A 25713-nucleotide genomic window follows, 5' to 3' on the forward strand; every position below is an offset into this window, starting at 1 on the left:
TTCAGCAGCTTCAGCTTCTTTTCTCCAAGTATCAGTTTAATTCAGGTGCTTCTTTGCAGAACTATTGATACAACCGAATTCAACAGTTATGCAAAACTACTACCAGGAACGCAATAAGCAACAAGAGCTTCTGCTCTTGACCTGTTTGACAGGGCATGAAGACATGCTTATTTGCACAAAGCATGGGAAAGATATTGAAGTGCTATAAAAATAGATAGGGAAATGCCTAGAAGAGTAGATTTTTTTTTTTTTTTTTCTGCTAAGGCAGTCATTTTCAGCAGCCTGCAAGTCATCTATTTTGGTCTGCTATAATTTCTTTTCTGCTTTTAGTAAGCATTGTAAAGTAAATTGTTTTAGTAACAACTCAAGCAAATTGCCGTAAGAATAGATAGTCCTTGCAGGGAAGACAAACAACAACAAACCTATCACAGCAATAGATAAATCTACTGAAATGAGAATCCATCAGTTTCTAGGGAGTCTAATTGCCCATGTTAGTCCCATCAGTAAACATTTGCTCACATTAAGACATGTTACACAGAAACATGGCAAGTAAATAAAGACGAGAAGGCAGTCTAAAGAGAAAACATGGTAATATATATGAAGATTTCATTTTTCTCTCTCTTTGCCCAGGCTTTCTGCAGTGTGACATAAACTAATGTCACTAAAGCCTTCAACATGCATCATGAAAGTACCCTACTTAGAACAGTTTAGCCTTTTCTTTTTTTTCTGCTTTTAACTGGTATACTATGAGGACACAGTTTTTAGCAACCCTTCTTGCAACCATGCCAGCATTGAGTAATCCCATTAAACTATTCACTCATCAGCATTTGAAAAAAAAAAAAAAACTACAGAAAAAAGAATCCATAATATTCTCCTACTTATTTTTTCCAGAAATAATTTTGCAGTCTTAGCATATATTCCATAAGTGGACTCTAAGCAAGACAGATTTAAGTGTAAAAATAATTAGAAAAAAGGGTACAATTTTAATACTAAAAACTCCTGAATTTGTGCCATATCCTTAAAATAAAAAAGTCAGAGATACATAAGTGACAATTTGATTTTCTAAAAGCCTTATATTCACTATAGTGGATTTCTGAATTTCTGTTAAGACAAAGTTTAGACTTTTGCATCAACGCCATTTCCCAAGCAGTCACCATGTAAGTACTTAGAATAACGTTATATTGACTTCTGATATCGTGAAGTGGTTAATACTATCATTGTACTTCAGGCTCACTTTTAAGGTCCTTCTGCTGCAAAGTGCAGTGCGGTATCTTGCAGACAACATACTGTAAGGCTCATTTGCTGCATTGCAGCATACTTAACTGCAGCATTGGAAGCTTTCATAGTCCTTGCCACACTACTAAAAAGCACAGATCTGTAAGAATTAGCCTCTGTGCAAATTTTTTGCAACATCAAGATAGTCACAAACACTGTCCCTGTGTGTGCTTTTTTTTTTTTTAGGAACATAAAGTAACAGATGTGAAAGTACAGGCAGGCTTTAAGCTGAAATGGACAGAAGCAAGGCTCAAACCATTTGCTAATCTCTACACTAATACTAAATACATTACAAGAATACAAGGTAGTTAGATCAGTCAAAGATTTTAAAAGCAGGTGTACATATTAGCAAATGCAAAAATGCTTAAAAGTTTATCATACTTTTTCTTTCTCCAGAGCTCTGTGAATCATTTCCTGTTCTTTCCGTAGCCTTTCTTTCTCATCTTCCTTTTCTTTTCTTCTAGCAGCTATAGCAGCTTCTACTTTAGCTACCTCCTCCTGTTGCGCTCTCCATTGTAGAACCTGAAAGAAAAGGTTGACAAGACTATGTTTAGACAGTTGTGCAGTAGAATTTGTGCAATATTGTGATCCTGCAAAACTGAGACTGCTACGGAAACCCATGTGATCATTTTCTAAAACAAAATTTGCAATTTTATGAGCAATATAGAACCATTTAGTTAGCACTATCTTTTCATATATTAAAATCTAATTCACAATTGACTGGTGTATTATGCAATAAAACCACGTGCAAAGAGATTAAGTAAAATTGCTAAAAGAATCTCAGTAACATCAGATCTTAAATTCCCTTTTAGCACTTGGACTTTCAATAATATGTTAATTTCTTGATGAACCTGTCATTTTCTTTAAAAGAAGAGATCTAGAATCTATGTCACTGTGGCTGCTAAGGGCGGTAGGGTATCCTGTACTTCTATTTCCCAATGTAGATGTTACTACCAGTTACTGACAGGTACTGCCAGTACAAACTGAATGGGAACAGAGTTACTATTGTTCAAAGCAAAATGCAGCTAATCAGGTCATCGCCATCTCTAACTTAAATTATGGACACGCAATCATGATTAAGCTGCTGCAGTTTGAGAACTGACGAATTATCACCTGAGCCTCTGTAATTATCCTTGGAGTTGGGGTGGCTACGGTAAGTGCATTACTTGCTCACTGCAGTTCAGGTACTTTATCATGCATCAAGTAGGGAAAAGTGAAATCAATCATAAAAACAGCAAACCAGAAAAAAAAGATTGAAATGTGGATTCAGGACAAGTATTAACACTGTGGGTGTAAAGTAGCTGTTTAAAGAGGAAGAGAACTGAGGAGCAAGCTAACAAATCAGCTTCAGGACTAAAAAAGAGCAAAATGCACAAAGACTACCCATCATTTCCATCTCCAGCCCCACAACTTTTCCATCCATTTGCTCAGTTGAATAGCTACAGGCTGACAGACCCCTCAGAGAGGGAGCTCCATGTGACCATCACTGTTAGAAGCAAATAAAGCTTGCTTTCTCTGGCCAGCACAATAGTAAGAGTTCACAGAGCTGTCTATTGCTGATCACTGTTTCCTTTTTACACTTTGCCCTGTATGCTTATGACTGGTCTTAATGTCTGACTAGAAAGTATACCCCTAGATTGCAACTCTGTTTTGGTACATCCAAGCATCTGTTTCAAAATCCCTTGTGTCTACAACCTGGCATTCTCTAAAAAGTAAAACCTCATTTGCACACTTTTTGTCACCTAGTTGGTAACGTGTTGTGGGAATAAAATTCTGGGGGTGATGTCCTTGCAGTCTGGTGACAGACAATGAGCTGTTTAGTTTGGAAGAGCCCATCCTGCCCCACGCTTCCCTAGAACTGCCTGTCACAGAAGCAACAAGCCAAATGAAAAACATGAAGACAATAAAGCAGGACACACAATTACACGTTAGCTTTTCCAAGCATGCACAGATATGTTTTCAGACAACTTGTATGAATGAAGACCAACCCTAACAGACCAGAGGCCATTCACATCCTTCAACTCTGGCATTTCCGTGGCAGCACTTAGCTTCCAACCAGAACGCTGCCGAAAGCAACGGATTCTAAGGAAAGAGCCTTCACCTTTTGTCAGCTTTCAAACTGCGCAAGGCGAATCTAGTATCCCTGGTACCCCCCCCATGATGTGGGGGTATAATCTTATGCCTGACAACTTGCTCTTCCACGGGAGTGGAGGCACGCACTGCTGCACATCTGCCCAGCCACTCCCAGACCCCTCACGAAGCGCACGGAGCAGCCTGTGGTGCTGCACAGCACCCATCTTAACAGGCTGCTGCACGCTACCGACGTTTGTCAGGGGATGGAGCGGACCCCTTAGCTCAACATGCCAAAATCCATTGTTGATATACCCGGACACTATATATTGGCTAAACAAGACACGTCCTCAGTAGCCGTTAATAGGTAGTGACTTACTTGCAGAGTTCTCAAGCATTTGTTCGCAGTCAGCAGGGATCCCCGACTTACCTCAGCCTTGTCACGAGCAGTTACATGCTTATCTGCTATGCGCCGGTTTCAATAGGATTAACAGCATCTCCTTTTGCTGGCTGGCCAGCTCTTTTTGCAATGGATTTCTCAAGTGTTAACAGACCTCCGTATTCCTCAAACAAATGAGCCCTTTCAGACATTTTTCGCCTGGTTTTCTACACTATTGTAAGCACTTTCATTCTGAAATATTTCATACAAATGAAGTATAAGCATCTTTACTGCGTTTCACTAGCTGTATGCGCAGACCATTAATTCTTCCATGCTTGTGGAAGATTTTTCAAATTCCAGTGAGTTTCTCAGCCAGTGGCACCTCTGAGCGATGCCATGTCTGCCTCACTTTGCCTAAATAACACTTCTCGTTCTCCGTAGTGTCCCAACAGCCTTAACATTGATATGGCTTTTCTTATAGGGCAGGCAAGGTAATAACATGAAAGGCCTCGGTGGTTGTAAAATTAAACTCTCTCTCAATTAAAAGATTCAAAGATAACTTGTTAAAGAGATATTCTGCCTGTAATTAATGCACGTGCATAGATTAACAGTCACTTTTGTCCTCCTTAATCTTTAGCAGTACAATGTAGTTTGCTACCATACCCAAATATAAATAGTAACTAGCACGTGTTCATGTTTTAATAAAAACTACTGAATTTGGGGGTGTTCCAAGCAACTTTCCTTTGCATTGTTGTTCCCCCAGAGTACATAGAACATTTTCCAGCTTCAGTTCCATTCCCAAAGTTAGGGATTATAATTCAGGTGAGCATCTTAAACTTTTAAACTAGTTACAAAAATGGAAGAAAAGTAACTCTCAGTGCTAGCCTGTTAATATCTGTGTTTCACCTTCTGAAATCTCACTTCTCTCCCTGTGGCTAGGAAAATGTAGACAACTCAGTAGAAAAAAAAGCACAAGACCTTGAAAACCCAAATCTCTCTATTTCCCTCCCCTCTACTTTATTTGGGCAACACTACTTATTATTTTATGGGGCACTAGGATAGAAACAGTGATAAGCTGTGTCAACAAGCGTTAATAGTACTTCATGAAAAATGTAGTGGGGTGGTTTGCAAGGAGGGAACAGAAATGTGTGCACATGGAAACTGCAGCTGGGTAGGGATGCCTGAAAATATGCAAAATTGATCAATCAGGAAACATAAATGGGGAAAACTGCATATTTTGAGAGTGTGTAGTAACATAGGCAGTCAGCATAGAAATATTTTTTTTTTAAGCTATTCTTACAAAATTCTTTTGAACTGAAATTCAAAATCGTACACTAAGGAAAGAAAAAATTAAAATATTACTGCTGTATTCCTTAGCACAGATGTTATTCTTCATAAGTGATCTTTCTCCTCAGAATTTTGAAAATGCTATCTTAGCAGAATCTTATATCTTGGGTATATAAGTAAAAAAAAAATTAATGAAAGACATATTTAGTAGAGCTTCTTTGGTGGTGGTAAAATTAAAGAAAAAAGGCAAATCTTAAAAAATAGTCCTTTAGCCTGTCAGAGACGTAAGTATGTTAAGTTTCTGTAAGATCTGGGGAGCACACTGGACACTTGTGGGATGCACAGAGCGCTCCCCCCCCCAAAGTAAGTCTCCGTTACTGAGAAATACTGTATAAATTGGCCCTTAGACTTAAGTACTGTAATATAAATAGCTCTAAGCATCTGCATTAAATATTTTTTTCCATAAACCAGAACTAAATATGACTGATCCTACTTGAATATATACTGCATATGAATCGTCTACCTAAATTTCCTCAAAACAGGTTATTGAAAAAAGTACTGGGCAAAAATTTTTCCTTAGTTGTATATAGCTTCAACACCCTACTCCACCCCCCAGTAATATCGCACTTTTGGTCATCCAAAATACATTAATGAATTCAAGTAGTATGTTCCAAATAGTTTCTAAATTATTTAAAATTACTTTATTAATAAAGACTGTCGTATCACAAATACTGTGAGCCCTCAGCTGAACGTGGATCTCCCACATCCTAATTCTTTATTCTGCACAAAGAAATATGAAACCATGCCTAAAGTTAAAATTATTCCAGGTTGCAGAAAAAAATAAAAACCAGATTAGCTGATATAGGAAGGAACCTCTCAAAACCATCTAGCCCACCTCCTTGCTCAAGCAGGGTCAGCTACGGCAGGCTGCCCACAATCATGCTGAATCAGAGTTTGAGCATCTCCAAGAACTGAGACTGGACTACCCAGTCTCTCTGGAAACCTGCACCAGTGTTCAACCACCCTCTCTCAGCACAAAAGTGTTTTCTTCTGCTCAGATGGATGTAGTTTCAGGTGTTCTGGTTTGTGCCTTTTGCCTCTCGTCCTGGAAACAGGCACCACTGAGAAGAGCCTGGCTCCACACTCTTCGCACCCTCCCTTCAGGTGGATGAGGTACGTGGATAAGATCTGCTCTGAATATCCTCTTCTTCAGGCTGAACAGTCTCAGCTCTCTCAGCCTCTCCTCATATGAGAAATACTCCAATCACCCCACTGCAGCTGCTCCAGTAGGAAAGAAAGAACAAAACACTTTTTGATTCAAGGACCCGTATCCAGCCATCACAAAAATTAAATGAGCATCCTCATTTTTAGACTTGTTTGAACCACCGTCTTCTCATCCCTTGACACCATAGCTGTTCCGCTTGAAACCACTCTTTCAGCGTTAAAAACATTCACTTGGGAATGTCTTCTCTGTTGCCCACTGTCTTTTCTTTAATATTAGAGAATTGCCCTGGTGTCAGAGGAACACAGTTTCTCTGTAGCTCATTCTTTACATTGCTTTCCAGCACCAGTTCCCACACTCAGTTCTGAAAGACTCAAGTCTTTCTCTCCTGTCACGAGGCCATTATTTCCTAAGTTTGTTCAAAAGTTGAAACATGAAACAGACAAGTGGATGCTCTAAGATTTATGCTAGTCCCTCTGAACTAAGTGGCGTGAGAAAGGATTGTGTGTTTAGCTATGTTTAGCATAACGGAAGTGTATTTTGTTGAGGAATATGCAAAACAAAGATTACTGTGGTGTAGTTCAGAGTAGGGGCACTACCAAAAAAGCAGGAAAGAAAGCAGGTAAGACAATCCAACACACTTTCTTGGGAGAGTGATGTCTAAGCACTGAAGAGAACCGTGGAAGGGAAGGAACAGCCACGTACTAGGGATAAGACTTATTCAGACATTTATTGCAGGGTTTTCTACAGTTCTGACTAATAACAAATTCAGCCCTAGATGAGGTCTAAACAAATTGCTCAGCATGGCAAAAATGAAAAATGGATAAATGACCTAAACCTCTCTTATATAGCATTTTTTGTTTACCAGATGGATCCCACAGAGGAAGCCAGTGGGTTTTGGGTCTAAATCATGCAGAGGGAATGGCAAACTGATTACAGAATTTCTAAGCTACACACGAATATGAAAACCATTAGGTAGGCAAAGAAATCCATAGCAGTACAATATTCTGAAGCAAGAAAGTACTAAGGGAAGTGCTTTCAAGAGAATGGTCCAGAAGAACTTCACAGAATCACAGAATCATCTAGGCTGGAAGACTGGAAGAGACCTCCAAGATCACCGAGTCCAACCTCTGACCTAACACTAACAAGCCTCCACTAAACCATATCACTGAGCTCTACATCTAAACGTCTTTTAAAGACGAAAAGAGCTAATTAAAATTTCAAACCATCCATCTAAACAGAAGTACGGAACAGTGATAGAAATAGCATGAGTTACACGAGACAACCATCTAAGAGACTTTTAGAGGGAAGCTGTCAATTTTCATAAGACCCCATTTTCTGGAGCTTAGCTGCAATATCTGAATGAAACCTCCCACACACTGTGAAACCTGTGCTCCAAGCAAGGTCTTTGCCTAAATGGAAATTTTTGTTTAGCAATTTTGACAGCAGTCTGCTCATGCGTTTTAGCAGCATAAGAATCTAAAATAAAATGCTAAAGTGTTTTTGTTACTACACTAATAAACTTAAGCAGAAATGTTTTGAAAATGAATGTGAAAGAACATACAGTAATTTCCACATCACTTTCAAAACAGATACAAAAATATATTCACAAAGCTTTAAAAGCTAACAACAAAACAAATGAAATCTGCCAGAATGCTACTTAGACTGGAGCTAAAATAAACTGCTGAGGAATTGAAAGGAAATTTAAACTTCTGTAATAATATCACTATTTGAGATATCCTGAACTTAAATGAACTAACAGAGTCAAGTCATCTAACAAAAAATGCTTTAAGCTTACGTTCTCCGACATCGTGCTTCACATTCCTTTTAAGCTCTCTACAATAATGCAGTAAGTGCCAATGTAAGCAGGCTCAAGACACACTGCAGTTTCAGTTTCCTCCAGATCTAAGAATCCTCTTGGTGCTTTACTGATCTTCTCCAGATATTAGTTATCTACTAACCAGAGATCTTTTTTAGTTATTTGATTTCAGCCATTAGTTAGCATGGTGAGCCCATTAAATTGATCTTGCTTTAAGTTAACTGAAACTTCAGGGGAACTTCTGATTTGTAAATAGATGCCGAGACTGGAGTCGTACCAACAGAGTCTGTCACAAAGACAACTGATTAAAGGAAAGCCTCTAACAGTAGAGATACTAAAACTAGTCTAGACACAGCTCAGACTTCCTTATTCATTCATTTTGGTTAGCAGTTATTTCCACGTCACATATGTTACACCTATCTTACGACAAGCCATATTCTCTCCCTACCTCTATGCAAATAGCTCGTCTGTTAACGACTTTTGATTCAAGATAGAAATCAATATTAGGGCATAATCTAGATTTTCAACTGGTTTCATACAAACAAGTGAGTATAACCAAGCATCAAATATACAACTTCCCTTAGCTAACAGAACATTAAGCACGTAAAAAGGTTTCTCAGACGGAACTAATATACCACCCTATACCAATAATTCAGTTCATATCTCCACTGCTTTCTACAGTGCTATCTATCTACACTGCCTTAAATCACTACTAAATACACCCATTTACTTAGTGGGTATAATCTGCTTTCCATTTTTATCTAATCTAGTTAATATTTTTCAATGCATAAGCCCATTGCAGATCAAGGAAGTAGGTAATAAGAATGACAGAAGGGAGGAAGGAAAGTTTTGTTATATTATACTTCCCCACGATACGCATTTACTCTTTTCTGGAGGCAGCATGTGATGTTATTTTACATCATCACGGCCCCATCCCACATTCATCCAATCCATGCCTTTTCAGTAAGGTGAAAGAGGAGTCACCTCCTTTAAAAAGTGATTAGCTATTTCAACAAAAAAGGAAGAGCTGGTAACAGCAGAAAAAGGCTGTCTGCAAAATATTTGTAAAATGTTATTCAGTAGGTTGGCACTATGCCATGTATTCCCCACATGAAGCGTTAAAGTAATTTAGGATAAAGCGTTCTTAACAGAGCGGAGACAAATTAATATGTTTTGTTATGAAAGAAATTCCAAAAATTAGGTATCGAACAACTGAGTCCAATGTCAAAGTATTTCAATTTTTAAACCACGTTTGAACATCATCCTTCTGCTAGAGATTAGTTCTAGTCCCACAGCCTCACCTTATTTTGTGGGCCAGACTGACTGTGAATGGAACTTCTTGGGGACAATCACCCGTGGAAGATGGCACAGGCCAGAATGAAAAGATTCCCCTGTTCATATTGTCACAGCTTGAAAAACAAGGAGCTAGACTACTTTCACTTATGACGGACAAAGGATATGGTGGACTGCCTCTTACAGAAACCAAATCTGCATCTGTATTTACCTTGCAAACTACACTTCACTGCGTGTTTGTAGAACACGGCACTGTGGGAACCCAATCCTATCTGAGAGCCTCTGGGCGCTGCTGCCAAACAGCATCAAAGGGCAGGCACTGAAGCATAGCATAGTAGTTGAGGAATCTCAGTGGCATGCATTTCCACAAATTTAATATTTTTGCTGTTTAAAAGTGACTACCTGACGTTCAATTTCCAGGGTTCCTACAACATAGGCTTGTCAAGAAAACCTACTGTATTAATCTGTTTTTTCCTCCAGAGGTAACATCATGTAGAACATAAGAACAAAAACAATCCTGAACAATAATTCTGATTCCCTAAGGTAGTAATTTTGGACCACAGAATGCACAAAAAAATTCATGTGTTCTTGATTGCATTCTTTCATTCCTACTAGTACAAAATCAGAATGGTAGAGTTTACTGTATCAACAGTAAATGTTCTGTTTAAATACTAAAAAATCCTAGTGGTTAAACTAATACTAAAAATACACTAAAAATGGCATCCCCTATTGCCTGTTTCAAAAAGAAACTTGCATTTTAGCAGTAAAAGTACTGCCAACATTAAGTTTTGAAGGTTTTTAATTACAACCGGCATTTCAAGTACATTTCACAGTTCATATATTATTAGCGGAGCTCTTGCCAAGTGAATTATTAAATTGCTGCACTGAAGAAAATACATATGAATCTATTTTCAGTTCATTATTTCAATATTGCATATTACAATAATGTAAAGTACACTACAAACCACTAAAAATAATTTATTAGTTCTTTCACTCTAAAGTATGAATAGTAATAACATATTTAGCATGTACTTAATACTACAGATATATCTTTTAATGACAAAACTTTGGGAAGATTTTCCTTAAGAATTCCCACTATGTTAACACAAGCTAATGTTACACCATGTAAGGTCTTCTCTTTCAAGAAACATTGGCTTACATTAGAAGCAGGTTAAGTTGCCTTGGATGATACCAAGGCACTTGGCACCAAGCTCCTTCCAGCAGCTAAACTACCTAGAGCTGGACAACTAGGAACAGAGGACAACTGACGGGTGTAAAGACGGCCTGTACAGTGAAGGTCATGCAAGAAATAAAACCATCCTTTGAAAACTGAAGCAAAAATACACTACAAACCAAAAGGCCGCAGAATGACTGGGAGGCAAGGTGACTCAGAATGGCTACGCAGAGCTCCAGCACAGTATTCTGGCAGGCTGCAATGCTACACAGATAAAACAAGCAGATAGGATTCAAATTCTACACAAGGATTCCCGATAAGATTAACATGCATGATAGTCGATACTGGAAGTCATAACTAAAAGGGAAAAAAAATAAAATCCTCTGAAATCCCTCTTAATTGCCAGTTTGGATTCAAATCATGTCGACCTTGACTTTTTTTTTTTTTTTTCATATTTTTAAGATAAGGACTGCAGCCTCAGAACAAGCTGGTGACCCAAGGATTTCCATTTACAAAGAAAAGGCCATTTTAGAGCTATCCATTGTGTTCTGAGAAAGAGAAGCAAGCAAAACACATGTAAAAGGTGATTAGGAAAAGTGACAAAAGGCTATAGGCTAAACGAATTGTAGGATTGCAACATCAAGTCTTCAGTAACGATATTCTCAGTTCTGTTTTTACTGGATATATCACCCTATCAATGAAGATGATATATTAAAATTTGGCAAACTTCATTTCTCCAAACAAGAGGAGGTCATTACTTTTTTTTTTTTTTTAAATCTATTATAGCACTGGCCAGAAAATGAAGTCAAACTGAGACCACTAGAAGATTAACATAGAAAATTCATAAGAAGGTGACTTTCACTACCAGCAGCACAGTCTTTTTACTTGCAATACAGCTTAGTCATTAATACTTCAGATGAAAGTAGCACATGCTGATCTATGTCTCCTGCCTGAGCAACTCCATTCTCAGGTGGGGAAAAAAATAAAATAAAATAAAATAAAGATCTAGTCTACCAAGGATTTACCCAGATAATTTCTATTAAGTTTGATAGAAGTTTAGCACAAACTCCGCTTGGGTTAATGACATAATAAATCCCTTGGACTCAAATATTTTCCAAAGGGAACAAGACAGCAGCACTGTGTGCTACAGAACTTTATGTATTTATATATACATATATATATATGTATATTTTTCAGAGGTAACTGATTATAAGGAAACGTATATTCAATGAGTATTGAAAAGCAGTGAATTTCATTAAAAAAAGTATTTTCAGACTTGCTTGCATTCACCCACAATTTCCCATTACAAAACCTACCTTTACCACTCACACTTTTAAGACTTTCTGCTGGGTGCTAGGGAAAACAAAATTAATACATGTTGCAGAACACTTGCATCTCCAGGACAGAATGATTACAGAGACAGAAACACCAAGTTCACAGCACTTGCACAGCAACCCTGACACTCATAGGAACGGATGGTTGGACACACTCTTTATTGATTGTTTGGACTTGCAGAAAAAGTCTGACATCTAGGAATCACTGAACCTACTGGTAACGTTATGCCCATGTGCAGTAGTTTCAACAGCTCTCAGCCATACAGTACTCACAGCATGGGAACTGAAGAGTAAATTTACACTTATGCAGTGGGCATTTCATGGTTCCAGTTAACGACTTGTTTGCCAGGACTCTGGAAGTCACAGGCAAATTCTGCTTCAAAGCTGAAGCCTCCAAGGACACTGGGATGAATTATAGACCTGCTTGTGATGTATAATTGTATCAGAAAAGAAAACAAACCTGCACTAATCAGCTCCGCACCACACACACACATCGAAATAAAACTAACTGTTATTCTTGGAAATAAAATAAGATTAAAGTGTATGCATATATTCCTAAATGGAAAGATAATGAGACAGGTGCCTTAGGGTGTGAACACTAGAACTCATAAAAGGGAAAAAAATTGAAGTGTATATTAAGAACAATTCCTTGGAGTCTAAAATATTACTCAAGGGCTGAGGAGGGGGAAGCTTATCAAAACAATGTGAAATAGCCATCATTTTTTAAATTTAGAAAGTCCTTTTTTATAAGCATCATACACACCATTTTCCTTTTCTTATATTATCAGTAACCTTATGAACTGACATGAATGTTTAAAAAAAGCAAAAATCTGTCAGTTACTAGCTTGCTAGTAAGCTAGTAGATTATGGTACTAGCTATGGTAAGAAATTCAATTTTAGCAGGGAGGGTTCCACACTAAATAGCATTATGAAGTAGAAATATTTAGAAAGAATCATTGCTGTTGACATATTTTAGTTCAAGTGGTGGTAGCAGTGCAGAAGCCCGCGCTGATGAGTTACTGTCTCACGCCAACAGGTTAAGCAACATGCTGATCAGGCATCCTGCTGTCTGTGCTCTGTGATACAGTGATTAAAATATTTCTGGCCTCTAGCTTCTCAACTAACACCAAGCATTCAAAATCCTTGCTAACATCTACTCCTGGACACCCAGAGGGTTGGCTCCTGTACTGTTGTTTTTCCAGACAGTGAAATACAGATCACCCAGCCTGCTGTGCCAACAGAAGAGCTCACTTTAGGAAGCCAGGTGGTAATAGAAGTAAGGGAATATCCAGGTTATCCTTCTCCTGGCCTGTTGAATATCTTGTCCCATGCTCATGATCTCTTAGCCTTCCCTTATTTACTAATTTTGCCTCATTCATCTCCTCGGTCCCTTCCTCACTTTACTCCTCTGCATGCTTCTGTTCTGCTTCTTTCTGCCTCATACCAGAGAGCTTTCTCTTAAGATAGGTTCGGTGGGTTAGTTTTGTTTTTTGTTTGTTTCTTTTTAAACTGCTTCTCACTCTTCACATCACAGAGTCAACACAAGGATGGACCTGGATTCTGTCGCTATCCCATTCATAACATGATTAAATGACCTTGATTCACAGCTAGTTTACAGAAGTTAGAAGGACAAATCAGTATGCAAGACAGTGACAGGTTGTCCTGTAGTTCGCCACTGGGTATAAGATGGCTTCTGTGAAGCTAAACATATTAAAACTGCAAAGCGCTGAGTTATGAAACCTGCTCATCAATGTGCAAGTTGGCCCACACAATTTTGACACATGCTGATGTACAAAACTGCAAAAGAGTAAAATGAAATACAGACTGTACTTTTGACACTTAGCAAAAACAAAACACCGGCCACTCTAACACAGAGCTTATAGGGCAACAAAGACTCTGAAGCAGCAGGTCACTGTCGCAGTGGTTCAGCAGTGAGAGCGCTGCTCCTTTTCCTCAGGGAGGAGACTTCGCGCTACCATCATGGTGAAGGACTCATCTGTATTACTTTCAGAAAGAGGGCATCATCTCCTGAGACCACATAGTTAATACATGAAGTAGTTTACAACATCAATGGTCAATGACAACAGTAGTTGTGAACAACAAGCTATCATGATATTAACAGACAGTGGTCTGAAATCTCCAGTAACTTTCAGCTCTAAACAAAACAAACAAAAAAACCTGTTCCCCCTCCTCTTCTAGAGTGGGAATTCTTTCAAATCTTCTGAAGAAGAACTGAAATTACCTCTAGACTCCATAGGGTCCCTTGAATGACAAACCAGGCAAACGGTACAAGCTAACAGTATTCTCTGCTTCTATCTGGCTTACAAAAAAACTATGAAAAATCCTTGATTAGAGCATTTGGTAATAAGATAATTAAGAAATAATACATTTGCAAGTTTGATTGTTTTTCTAATCACAGAGTGAGTTTTTCTTCTGACATCAACAATGAAAGTTAACACCTCTAGTAAATTTTGACTGGTACTCTTGAGAAGCTTGTGCTCCACAGGCTACCCTCTGCAAGAGGTCTGCAAGAAGTAATGGAGAAAAGCAAAACTGCTGTCATTAGGATTAAATTTTGTCCCACAAAAGTCCATATCCATCACTAGAAAAAAATGTAATTTGAAAATCAGAAAGTGGATAAAAGTAACTTTTCATCATTAATAGAACCATAGACATTTTTTTCAGCTACAAAATGCTTACATCAGAAAAAGGGAAACAGAAGAAAATCATTTGAAAATAATCCTCTGTCAAAGAAAGACTAGTAAAAAGACACTATTTTCAGTTAGGAAATTTAGTCACTAAGGCTGGGATTGGTACCTATAAACCTTGTGATGCTGCAGAGAACCAGTTTCAGTTCCTCAATCAGATGACAGGATGAGGGGGAATGGTTTTAAACAAAAAAAGGGGAGATTTAGATTAGAGGTTAGGAGGAAATTCTTCACTCAGAGGGTGGTGAGGCACTGGCACAGGTTGCCCAGAGAAGCTGGGGATGCCCCATCCCTGGAGGTGTTCAAGGCCAGGTTGGAAAAGGCCCTGAGCAACCTGACCTAGTGGGTGGCATCCTTGCCTATGGCAGGGGGTTGGAACTGGGTGATCTATGAGGTCCCTTTCAGCCTGAGCCGTCCTATGATTCTACGATTCCCTGAAGCTGAAAGTATGTCTTGAGCAAAGATACCGTGACAATACGTCAACGGTTTACTCTTCACAGCTTGTCCTGGTATTTCCTCTCTCCTGTCAGTCAGTATTATTTAGAAATCTTACAGTTCTTGACAACAGGAGTGTCAACATATTATTAGCAAGTTTAAATATTTTGTAGGCTTAAATATTCACTCATACATAACCTTAAACCGCACTTCTATTTACAATTACTTTGTACTGCATATGTAAGGATAGCAAATTAAGCTCACTTCTATTTCTTTATGCAGTGCTATGAACAGTGTCTTTGATATTTTACTACTTCTGGAAAGTACTACTGCATATTATTTTACTTGCCTGAGGTGGTACTTTCCTAGCTGAAGAAGGAAGATTATTCTCCAAAGAATATAAGGTTAGGGTGAGCTGTCTGCTTGTCTTACTATCCATTCCCAAATAATTTGGGGATCATTGGACAATTTCAACTAAACCTGACAGATAAGTGTAAGTCTCAAACATATTTATGATCTTACAAGCTTTGATAAACCGAGCAGCCAGGTGACTGAGACAGATATGTCTCAGCTGAGGCACCATATGCTCCTCTGATTGAAGTTTTGGGGCACAATGGGTTGTTTAAACGGAATTGTGATGGTATTCTCAGAAGAACAGACAGAAACACGTGCAACTGTGTTGCAGTACTGAGCCCTGGGGGACTCCACTAGTGACTGGCCTCCAACTGGATTTAACTCTGTTAACCAAGACTTTGGGCCTGGCTGTCCAGCCAGTTTTTAACCCATCGAAGTGTACGCCAGTCCAAGCCATGAGCAGCCAGTTGCAGTACCTTAATGTTGATCTCCTGTAATAGTCAACTCATTCAAATCAGTGATTTGACTATATTTGACTATTAAAAAAAAAATCACTGTTCTCATTATACAGGAAGGGAGAAGAAGAAAGTCAATCTGCAACATGCTTTGCATAACTTGTAACATTTCCATTAATTCCATCGAACTATCCTTCTTTTGAAATTAATTTATCTTAGTTTCTGTCAGGATAAGGAGAGCAAAAATTGCTCTCCAAAACTTAACAATCTGTTGCAAGAGATTTTAGCACTGGAGTGGGGATTAATCCTGGAACACAAAAGATTTAAAGGAAAAGGGATACATTGTTTTATACGAAGGAAGAAAAAGCACCCTATGCATCATACTCGGGAGATTCAACTCCCGTTTCATCTACTTTTGTAGGTCTTCCTTTGACTGTCCTTTTTAAACTGTTTTATATGAAGGTGAAAATAACTGGATTACAAATATTTTCATAAATTCAATTCAAAAATAATATTCTGAATGCATGCAAACATCAACTGAATTTATAAATGCGGAACAGCAAGTACTTCAAGCCATTAAAAACCAACTGTGAGGCAGTACACTACTAACCCTCTTAGAAGATCACTCCCACTTTATTACTTAACTGCCTTTTGACAAAGAACAATGCACTTCTCTTTACCTTGTTTAGGAAGAGGAATTTCACTAAAACACAGCATAGGGTACAGAATGCTGAACCTGGATAAATCCACGCACTACAAAGTGCACCAAACATAACATGGGCCATTCACCATCACTTGTTTAAGGTGTAGTTCTCCCACAGTTCTCCATGGAGTACTGACTGGAAGCAAAGGGAAAGGTGTCTATTCAGAGCCTAGTCTTCTCACATTCTATCATCAACAGCTGCTTAAACAAGCCATTTTGATTTTCGTGTATTTTTGTACAGTGTATGCAAAATGGATTTAGCAATCCTTTGTATTTCTAGAATTGTTTAGACATGTAGATCTTACAGTGTACGTGCCATAGCTTTGTTTTACAGCTGCTGAAAAAAGGCTTATGCATACTAGGGCTTTCTCTGAAACCTGCTGGTGTAATGAACAAGATCTACATCTCTCACGTTCAGGATACAAACTCTTCACAAGCATACCAAGTTAACTCTACAGCTAAATCATTATAACAACTACATTGTTCCTCTGAGAAAGTGGTTTCAGTAAGATTTCCTTACATTAAACTTACAGAAATGCAAAATGCTAAGACAATTAATGGCAAAAAAGTGGGATAACACTCCTATCCCCTGCTTTCCAGCTCTACATTCCTTCCTTTGCAGAGAGAGATTCACTTTTTTTTAATCTTGTCTTACGGACCCTCAACACGATGGGTTTTTAATTGGTGCACATTTAACTCCCTAGACCAAGAGTTACTTTTTAGCTGATAGTTGCCCACAACCACTTTCAACAGTATGACTTCTGTAGTTGCACACTTCAGAAGTGTGGAAAGAAAAGTCTGAAAAAGGAACTATAACTGGGCAAAGTATAAGTTTTCAAATGCATATATAGCTGCCAAAACAAAAAACATGGATATATTCAGAATAATCTTCTTGAAAAACAGCATGCCCAGTTTCAGCTTCCATCTTCAGCTGCAGAGCTGATCAAAAAAGGGTCACAATGATATCTTTCTTTAACAGCAAAACTGTACTTTTTTATTCCTCTCTTCTGAGAAGCAGATGAATTGATTCTGATCAGGCTTTCAACTTTTTTTTTTTTTTTTTTTTAAAGTCACCTTTGAAAGCATCCCTTGAGATGTGTAGGCCTAATAGGTGTAAGTTTCAAACAGCTCCAGGTTACTGGAAACAAGAGGTCACAATCTAAAGACTGAGGCAATGAATGCAACAGTGAGAATCTTAAGCTACATGGAGATAACATAACACTTCCTTGGTACTTTCATTGGGGGGGGGGGGGGGGGGCGTGTGGGCAGTGACTGGCTGATAAAATTCACAATTCTGGAATAAGTGTCCCTTCCACCTCCTCTAGCGCAGGTAAGAGAAACAGCAATTCCAGAAAGGGAGGCCTGGGGTCAAGACAGAACTCTAGAAAAGCATTCCTCACACCACTTGGCACCAGGCTGGCTATAAAGTCAGGTACCCCCCACTCAGTCAAGCCCAGAGAGCTTCTAACCCTAAACTGTTTGAATTCAAACCTTCCTATGTCAGAAGACTCCAGGAAGAGGGGAGGGCAGTCCTTCGTATTATTATTACAGTGAAAAACTAAACTCAAAATCAAAAATCCTGATTAATCACAGTTCAGGTTTACTGTGATTTTCAGGTCTTTAGTACTTCATGGAAAAGTAGGGGTTCAAAGATAATATTGATCAAGTGAAAATAATACATCATATATGCTTTCATATGATAATTTCTGTGCAAGTGGAAAATCAGGGAACAGTTCAAACAAATGCCTTTCATGCCGAGAAATATGATTCCCCTTATAAATGCCTTAGGCATCAACATAATGCTCTCCTCTTGTGTCCAAGCTCCTCCGATCTTATTTAGAAAAATACCCTTAGAAAAAAACAGGGTTTGTTTGTTTCAAATCCTGTTCACCTCTTCACACAGCAAATCTCCTTTCAGGATACTGTGAAACTTCTATAACAAGGGCAAACACAATATGGGATCAATTTTTAAGAATACTTTCCATGCCTGAAAAGTAAACAGAAATGAAGACAGATACTCATTATTTCTCTGAAAACAGACTACCCTTTATCTAATAGACTGGTGATAGTGATGCTGAATGGAACGTGTTTCACTGCCACTTATGAAGATTCTAGTGTTAAACCCAATTATGACAAACCTCACACAGTACAGGTATTAAGCCCACTTTGCTAAGGATGAAACCAAAACACACAAATATTTTGTGATTTGCTAGAGTTAAAAATGAAAGCAGAGTCTGACACCAGACCTCTACTCGTGGTGGCTTGTTTACAGTCTCTCATTCTAAACAGCGGAACAGATCTTGTTCTTCCAATACAGAAATACCAGTTCAAACTCTTAGATGGTGCTCAAAATCCACCAATAAATGTGATCACAGTTCATGCAGAGATTATAGCCACAGCATGAAACTAAGAGTAAGGCCTAAAACATACTAGGTAATCAAATTCTTAATAAAAAAATACAAACTAAGTTCAAGAGTTGGTAGGAATATGACACTAACAAGGATCCCTATGAGTAATGAAATGGAGAATCTTCAAAACCATACTGTAACTTTTAAAACAGTTTTTGCTTGCATTCATTTTGAATTTGGCAGTACAAAACAGATGTGCTTGTGTTAGATTTATAACTGAACCTACCTTGGCTTTCAGATCAGCACAAATCTCCTGTTGCTTCTGTTTGTTATTAGCAGACGCTACTTCTTCTTCCTGAGCAGCGGAGGCTTCAGTAACAGCCATCACCGCCTTCAATAAAAAGGCTTTCCTAGCTTGAATCCAATTTAACATCAAAACTCTGTGTTGATTTCTAAGGAAATTGTAATGATCCCAAGCTCTCTCATGAACAACCTAAAAAAGTAAAGCATTTCAGAAAGGCTTAACACCATGTATTAATACTGTATTTTGCAAACCTTGAATATCATTCGTATAATTATTACATCACCGACATCCCTATGGAATCCACAATTAGGGCCTGAAAGTATTCTGCCAGGTATTAGGTATACTGCAGTCTCCCAGTGTCAGTAGGCCATGACAGCATTCCAGTATTTCCCTGGTGTCTGCCCCTATCACATGGTATTTCAGTATCCTGATAAACCACTGTTCTTTCCTGAACTATACTTCTGGAATAAGAATAAATGAAACACATTCTTGCCATAGAGTACACACAATGCAAGTTAGATCCTTTCAATACATCTTCAGAGATGCTGAACACTTTTAGCGTGATGCTTTTCATAGAAAGTTATGATCTCCTACAGAAAAACAGACCACCACTTAAAGCAGTTGTACAAGTGTAGTACAGAGGAGAATTAGATTCACTTTTTCTTTCTTAACAGGAAATTTGGAAATTGATTTTTGGCTTGACAAGCAGCATACTGCCACTACCAATATACAGTTTTTAATCTTAAATACACCTCCTTTGGCCTTATTCATTGAGATTCCAGAGGACACTCAAGCTTCACAACACTGACAGAAGTAGTAACAGGTAAGGCTCCATAGTCTGAGGCATTAGAAACTTGGACCTGTCTTACATCCCAAAAAACTACCAAAAACTACCAGTTACAAGGATGAAGATTACAGGGATGAAGATGGCCTTCTGCCCACGAGTCCCAAGGGCAGCATCCTTGGTGCTCACTTCAAGGCCTTTGGCAGGGGCATGCTGACTCACCTGGTGCCTAGCTCATAGGTTTTCCTCTTGGCTCACAGATCGATGAAGGTAAAGTGGTACTGCTACCTCTGGAGATTTTTTTTTGCTCACGTGTGTAGGCTACTGTATCAGAGGTTCACATTGCCATCACTGGTCTCTGAAACTCAGGTGGGCCTTACCGGCAAGCAGCTAAACCAAGCTAAGAAACTATTGAGCAAGAAATGGGATGCAGAGTTTGTTCTTCTAAAAAGTAGATCTCTCTGATGACCTGCTACCAGATCAAGCACTCAGTCCTAGTCCACTGATCCATTCTTCAGAAAGAAGGAAGAATAGGAGGCTCTAAATTTAGTTATGCTAATGTAACAAACATTTTAAGAACAGATTCTCAGTACTGTTTTAACATTTCTGTATTTGTCATGCTGATATACATACCACATTCAATGCAGAATGATGATTTTTAAATTTTAAGTGACCCTCTGAAGAATTAGGGAGGCCCATTAATAATGGCTATGTTTAAAAGTACGCATACATTATACAAAGCATATAATTCTTTAAACCAGTTCTCACATTCAAAAGTTCTGAAATCCACAAGAACTTTACTTTTGGTGAAATTATGCTATTCATCAGTGTCACTACACTGCCACTCCTTTGCACTAGGCACTCCTCAAACATAAGGAAGTAGATGGTCTAAAAATACATGCAGAGATAAGAAAAGACTCCTACTTTCCCTATGACATCCTGAAATGTTCTGGCCTTGAACTGGGTTTCTCTATTAGCTGCTATGTGCTTATTCACTGTGGAGTGTAAAACGAATCAGTAATCAATTTGAAATGCATTATGAATGTAAAAATAGCCTCTCTCTGAGAGCAGGAGATAAGTTTCCACTCTTCCTGCTATATATGTGCCATAGAGCTATTAAAATTACTATTCCTACACAGTGTGACAATGCTATACATCCTTATAAAAGATAAAAACAACAAGAGAAGCAGAATAGTAAGACATAACTATAAAATTGTATAGCATAAAGCAATGTTCGCAAACTAGTTTTGTGAATTTGGCAGTAAGGGGTTGTGGAACTGTAAAATCTCCACGGTGCTTATTTTGAAGAAGTGAATGTTGTTTGTTTGTTTGTTTTTAAGACAGCAACATCTCTCATCTTCTCTGTACAGAATAAAATCTATAGTTAAGAAGTTACAAAATAAAAACCTTTGATAAACATTCTTTAATATAAATGCTCACTACATGCTTTATACAAGAAAGTATATAGTTGAACTAACAACACTGACCAGATCATGCCTAGATTTGTGAGGAAGGTATCTCTGCAGCACATCAAGGTACAAAGTCCTTCTTCTCTGAAGATCACTTGGATACTGATTGATAACAGTCTGAAAAACCCACTGATCTTCTTCTTTCCATTCACTGTTCCTACAGAAATTCAAATTCAACACAATCAGCTCCAAAGTAATTTAACATTTTAAAAGGAGAAGTTTGATTCTAGGTGTTTGAAAAAAAAAAAAAAAAAAAGCCTAAACCTTCAGTGGGCTCTATGACACAACCCTATAAACCTGATATTGGATCAAAGCTGGGAAATACAGATTTTCTTTAATGATACAAGCAAACGCAGACTGCCTTTTTAATGTGACCTTTTATTGTTTTTTGTTTTTATTATTTTTTATTAGGGAATGACATTGTGTTTCTCAATGAAGTTACATTAACGAATAGTCACGCAACACGGAAAATACAGTGTGAAAAAGGAAGATGATCGGTTTCTGCCACTGAGCGCTAATTAAAAGATTAAAGTGAATGAAATAATATCTGTATGCAGCTAAATGAGGGATTAGTTAAAAAAACTTATGACAGCCACAGAATCATGGCAAGACAAAAGATTCCTGTTTCTTTTAAGTAGGAGGTGAAATAATTAGTATGCCTGCATGCATTTCAGAAAATTAGAGTAGCAAGATGTAACAAACATCAAAAAAACTCAAGGACAGTAACACAAGTTTAGAGGTTAGATTTTATCCTCAGTCTGAACACGTTGCCATGTAGGCATTAAATATCAGGCTTTTGTCATCAGCATTAATATCAGAGCAGCAATACTAAGTCAGACCAAAAGGTGTCTCTATCCCAGTGATCTCTTCTCAAAAGTGACTACAAGCCCAGGTATAATTAAAAGAAGGTAATTATATGAATCTATGCCCCACACCAAATTCCTGCAGCCTCCAACTGTTTGCAGCTCTCGGACTTCCTGAGCCAGCAGCAGTATATCGATATGTAACGGCCCTGAATTCAGTAAGATGTTAGGACAACTTTATCCTTATGTAGGCAGAAATACCAGGCATTTAGAAAAGACGACCAAGTTGCTGTTTTGTGAAACAATCGTATATAATATTAAACTAGATTTTATGATACGATCTACCATTATCTCTAAAGAGAGAGCAGTAGAGAAAAATATTTTAAAAATCTATTTAATACAGTTTAACACAATTTTTGTTTAAAGAATGCTGTGCAATAAAAACAGCGTATAATCACCACTGTAAAATACTCTGGGAAACTGAGGAAGAATATCCCTAGATCTGCTCATTTAAAGATACGGAATGCTTCACCTACAGACATTCCTCAAGAATGAAGACAAAATAACCCATTTCAATAAACCATTTCCCACGTAATGCACTCTCAGGCAAGGGAACCCAAACTCTTGATGACACTTTTCACATTCTCCCCCATCCCAGCCCAGCACTTTCCACTGTTGCTTGCTTTGCCATGAAGTTGGCATGAATTTGGACTGAGTGCCATTTATTTTCACCTACCTAATAGCATTCATTTTGTAGCTTTTTTCAAGCAGACAGAAGAGTTTTATTTTTACCTTTCTGGTCTTAGAGATGATCGGGTAGGAAAAAAGAAGGATTTGACCTTCACCCACCTTTGTGGAGACACCTAGTGATCAGATCTTCTCCCTTCTCTTCCTTCAATTCCCCATTTCATGAAATCAAAATGTTTCTTAGCTTACTAGACCATTTTCAGCATAGAATCATTATTCCATGATCAAAATGGTGGCAACATATAACCAAATTAAGAAGAACATTAAAAAATTTATTCCATAACTATGAACACCTTGTTTCTTGCCCTCCATGTGTGCTTTCCCTACATTGTTTTTCTTTGAACAAATGTTAAAAGTTACTCTCATCTTTACACAGATGACACAACGAAGATAACTGCATAACGAAAAATCACACCCTACTTCCTTCAATAAATTCCAGCAACGTTATTAATGCCATTAGTGCTACAAACAAAACAAAACAGAGCTCTGCAATGGTAATATGTGTATAGAGAGATTCCACCTTTAACTTTTTGGTTTGTTTGTTTCTTTTGGGGGTGGGGGGGGACACAACATGAAGCGTTAACTCTTAGCTGATCCTCTGTTGTAGTGCGTTTGTGTAACTTATCTGTTTATCAGAGTAAAACGAAAGCAACACATTGAAAATTAACAACCGCGATGACCAAAGTGTCTGCAGGTAACAGTACCACGTCACAGCACAAAGGTAATACACTGATACTTAGATCTTTGCTTTTCCAAAGAGAAACATTCACAATCTGCATTTGCTGACAGCTTTAGAGTAATTCACAAAATGTGGCTTGTAATAAAAAAAATAAAAATAAAAATTCAACAGCAGCCTGACTAGAATGAATGAAAAGGGTGCCACCTGCACAGACCCAATGAACTGGCACAGGTAGCGTGGCATACGATGTAACACCCAGCCGCACCTCACCTTGCTGCCCACTGACTTCCCTGTTTACCCAGGACTTCAAATATTTCCTCTGTGGGGATGCTTTACAGTCCAGTAGTGCACACTCAGATGGAAAAGCTCCACAGCACTTGTGCAGTTACAGATTTAGGACTAAGAATACTAGAGTAATAAACTGGACTTTGAGACTGATTAATGTTAGAATTAGTACAATTGTGCATGGAGCTATATTTCCCTCAACAATCTTATCTGAGATAATTATATTATTCTTACTCTCCACCCATTTTCTTTTTGCTTCTTATAAACCATGTGGAATATCTGACAAACAATTTGTAGGACACAGCTGTTTGCTATTAAATCCAGCATTATGAGGAGAAATAGAGACTGCTTTGAAATGGGGGAAAGAAAAATATTTAGCTCCTGTAAAAAGTTTATTTGCAGTGACTGACAACTACCAAGTAAGTGCTAGAGACAACATAAAATGTGGAATCACATTAGCAAATGCAGACATTCTCTGGTAATGAAAGTGTTTCTTTGTAGGTGATTGCTTAAATTTCTCATGAAAGACAATGAATATAGATGTCTGAGCAGAGGGTTTTCTCATACGCTAAGAAGAAATAGTGCCCAGGAGAGTAAAATGGGATTAAGGAATCCATTAAACAGGGAATGGTTGCAGTAATAACTTGTAACCTTCAGGTTGTAGGGCTTGAACAGCGGACACAGTTCCCCAAAGATAACGGCTCCTGAGCTTTGATAAAGAAGTGCTACTGGGAAGATGTGTTATTTTTGCAACCTTTACTGCCTCTGCAGAAGATGTCTTGCAACTGATCCTCAGAAATGAGTGCTTTGAAAAGCTCCCTGTAGAGAAAAGGGAGGAGTTTAATGAAATCTGGTCATTTATTAATTTTAGGATCTGTGTGATGTATGGGTTTTCTGAAGAGTAACTTTAATGAAGAAATTAATTATTCTTTGCCATGCACGACTTAAATATCTGACTGCAACTGACGCTGAGTACCATTTCTTTTTCTTAAGATAACACATCATTCTTTCCAAACATTCAAATTCATGAACAAATATAGGTCTTACATCTACAAGAGTGAGGCAGAGTAAGATACATCTCAATCAGGAAACATCACACCACAAACTTGAGAGCAGGGAACAGCACAGGTTCTGTGCTCAGAAGGCTGGTCTTGCGACCTGCTCTGCCTCCAGAGCACATGGGCAGGCGCACCAGTTCCTGCACCAGTCTCCGCCTCAGTTTTCTCATCTCTGCAAGGATCCTTCTGACTTGTATGTTGCTCTAATGGCCAGCTAATGATCTCAATTTCAATACCTCAAGTAGACTTATAAATAAGATGGAGAGACAGATGTCCTCTTCGCTCAGACAGATAATGACAGGACAAGGGGGAATGGTTTTCAACTATCAAAGTGATTTAGATTAGATGTTAGGAAGAAATTCTTCACTCAGAGGGTGGTGAGACACTAGAAGAGGTTGCCCAGAGAGGTTGTGGATGCCCCATCCCTGGAGGTGTTCAACCTGGAGGCCAGGTTGGATGGGGCCCCGGGCAACCTGATCTAGTGGGTGGCGTCCCTGCCCATGGCAGGGGGTTGGAACCAGGTGGTCATTAAGGTCCCTTCCAACCCGAGCCGTTCTGTGATTCTGTGATCTCTGTACTACCTAGGAACAAGATGGAGAAATTGAGAGTGGTGGATACTCTGGGGAGCTAACAGCTACAGCTAGAGCTGCAAGTAGTTTATTGTGAGTAGGAAAACACTGACTGCCAGTGTCTTGATTTGTCAGCTGTGCCAAGCTTTGTCAGCTGTG

General features: G+C 38.4%; 1 protein-coding gene across 13 annotated transcripts in view; it reads right to left on the reverse strand.

Annotated features, from left to right (window-relative positions):
* Positions 1-25713, reverse strand: part of CCDC148 (coiled-coil domain containing 148) — a 68275-nt gene that overhangs the window by 16617 nt on the left and 25945 nt on the right. For all 13 annotated transcript variants that reach the window (XM_080600047.1, XM_080600049.1, XM_080600048.1 and 10 more), the window contains 3 exons: positions 21432-21570; positions 19143-19349; positions 1657-1797 (listed from right to left, as the gene is read on the reverse strand). In XM_080600047.1, coding sequence (XP_080456173.1) covers positions 1657-1797; positions 19143-19349; positions 21432-21570 — 487 coding nt within the window. The remainder of the gene's footprint in view (positions 1-1656; positions 1798-19142; positions 19350-21431; positions 21571-25713) is intronic.

This window comes from Anser brachyrhynchus (genome assembly GCF_964034855.1).
Source record: "Anser brachyrhynchus genome assembly, chromosome: 7".
Classification (NCBI taxonomy): Eukaryota; Metazoa; Chordata; class Aves; order Anseriformes; family Anatidae; genus Anser; species Anser brachyrhynchus.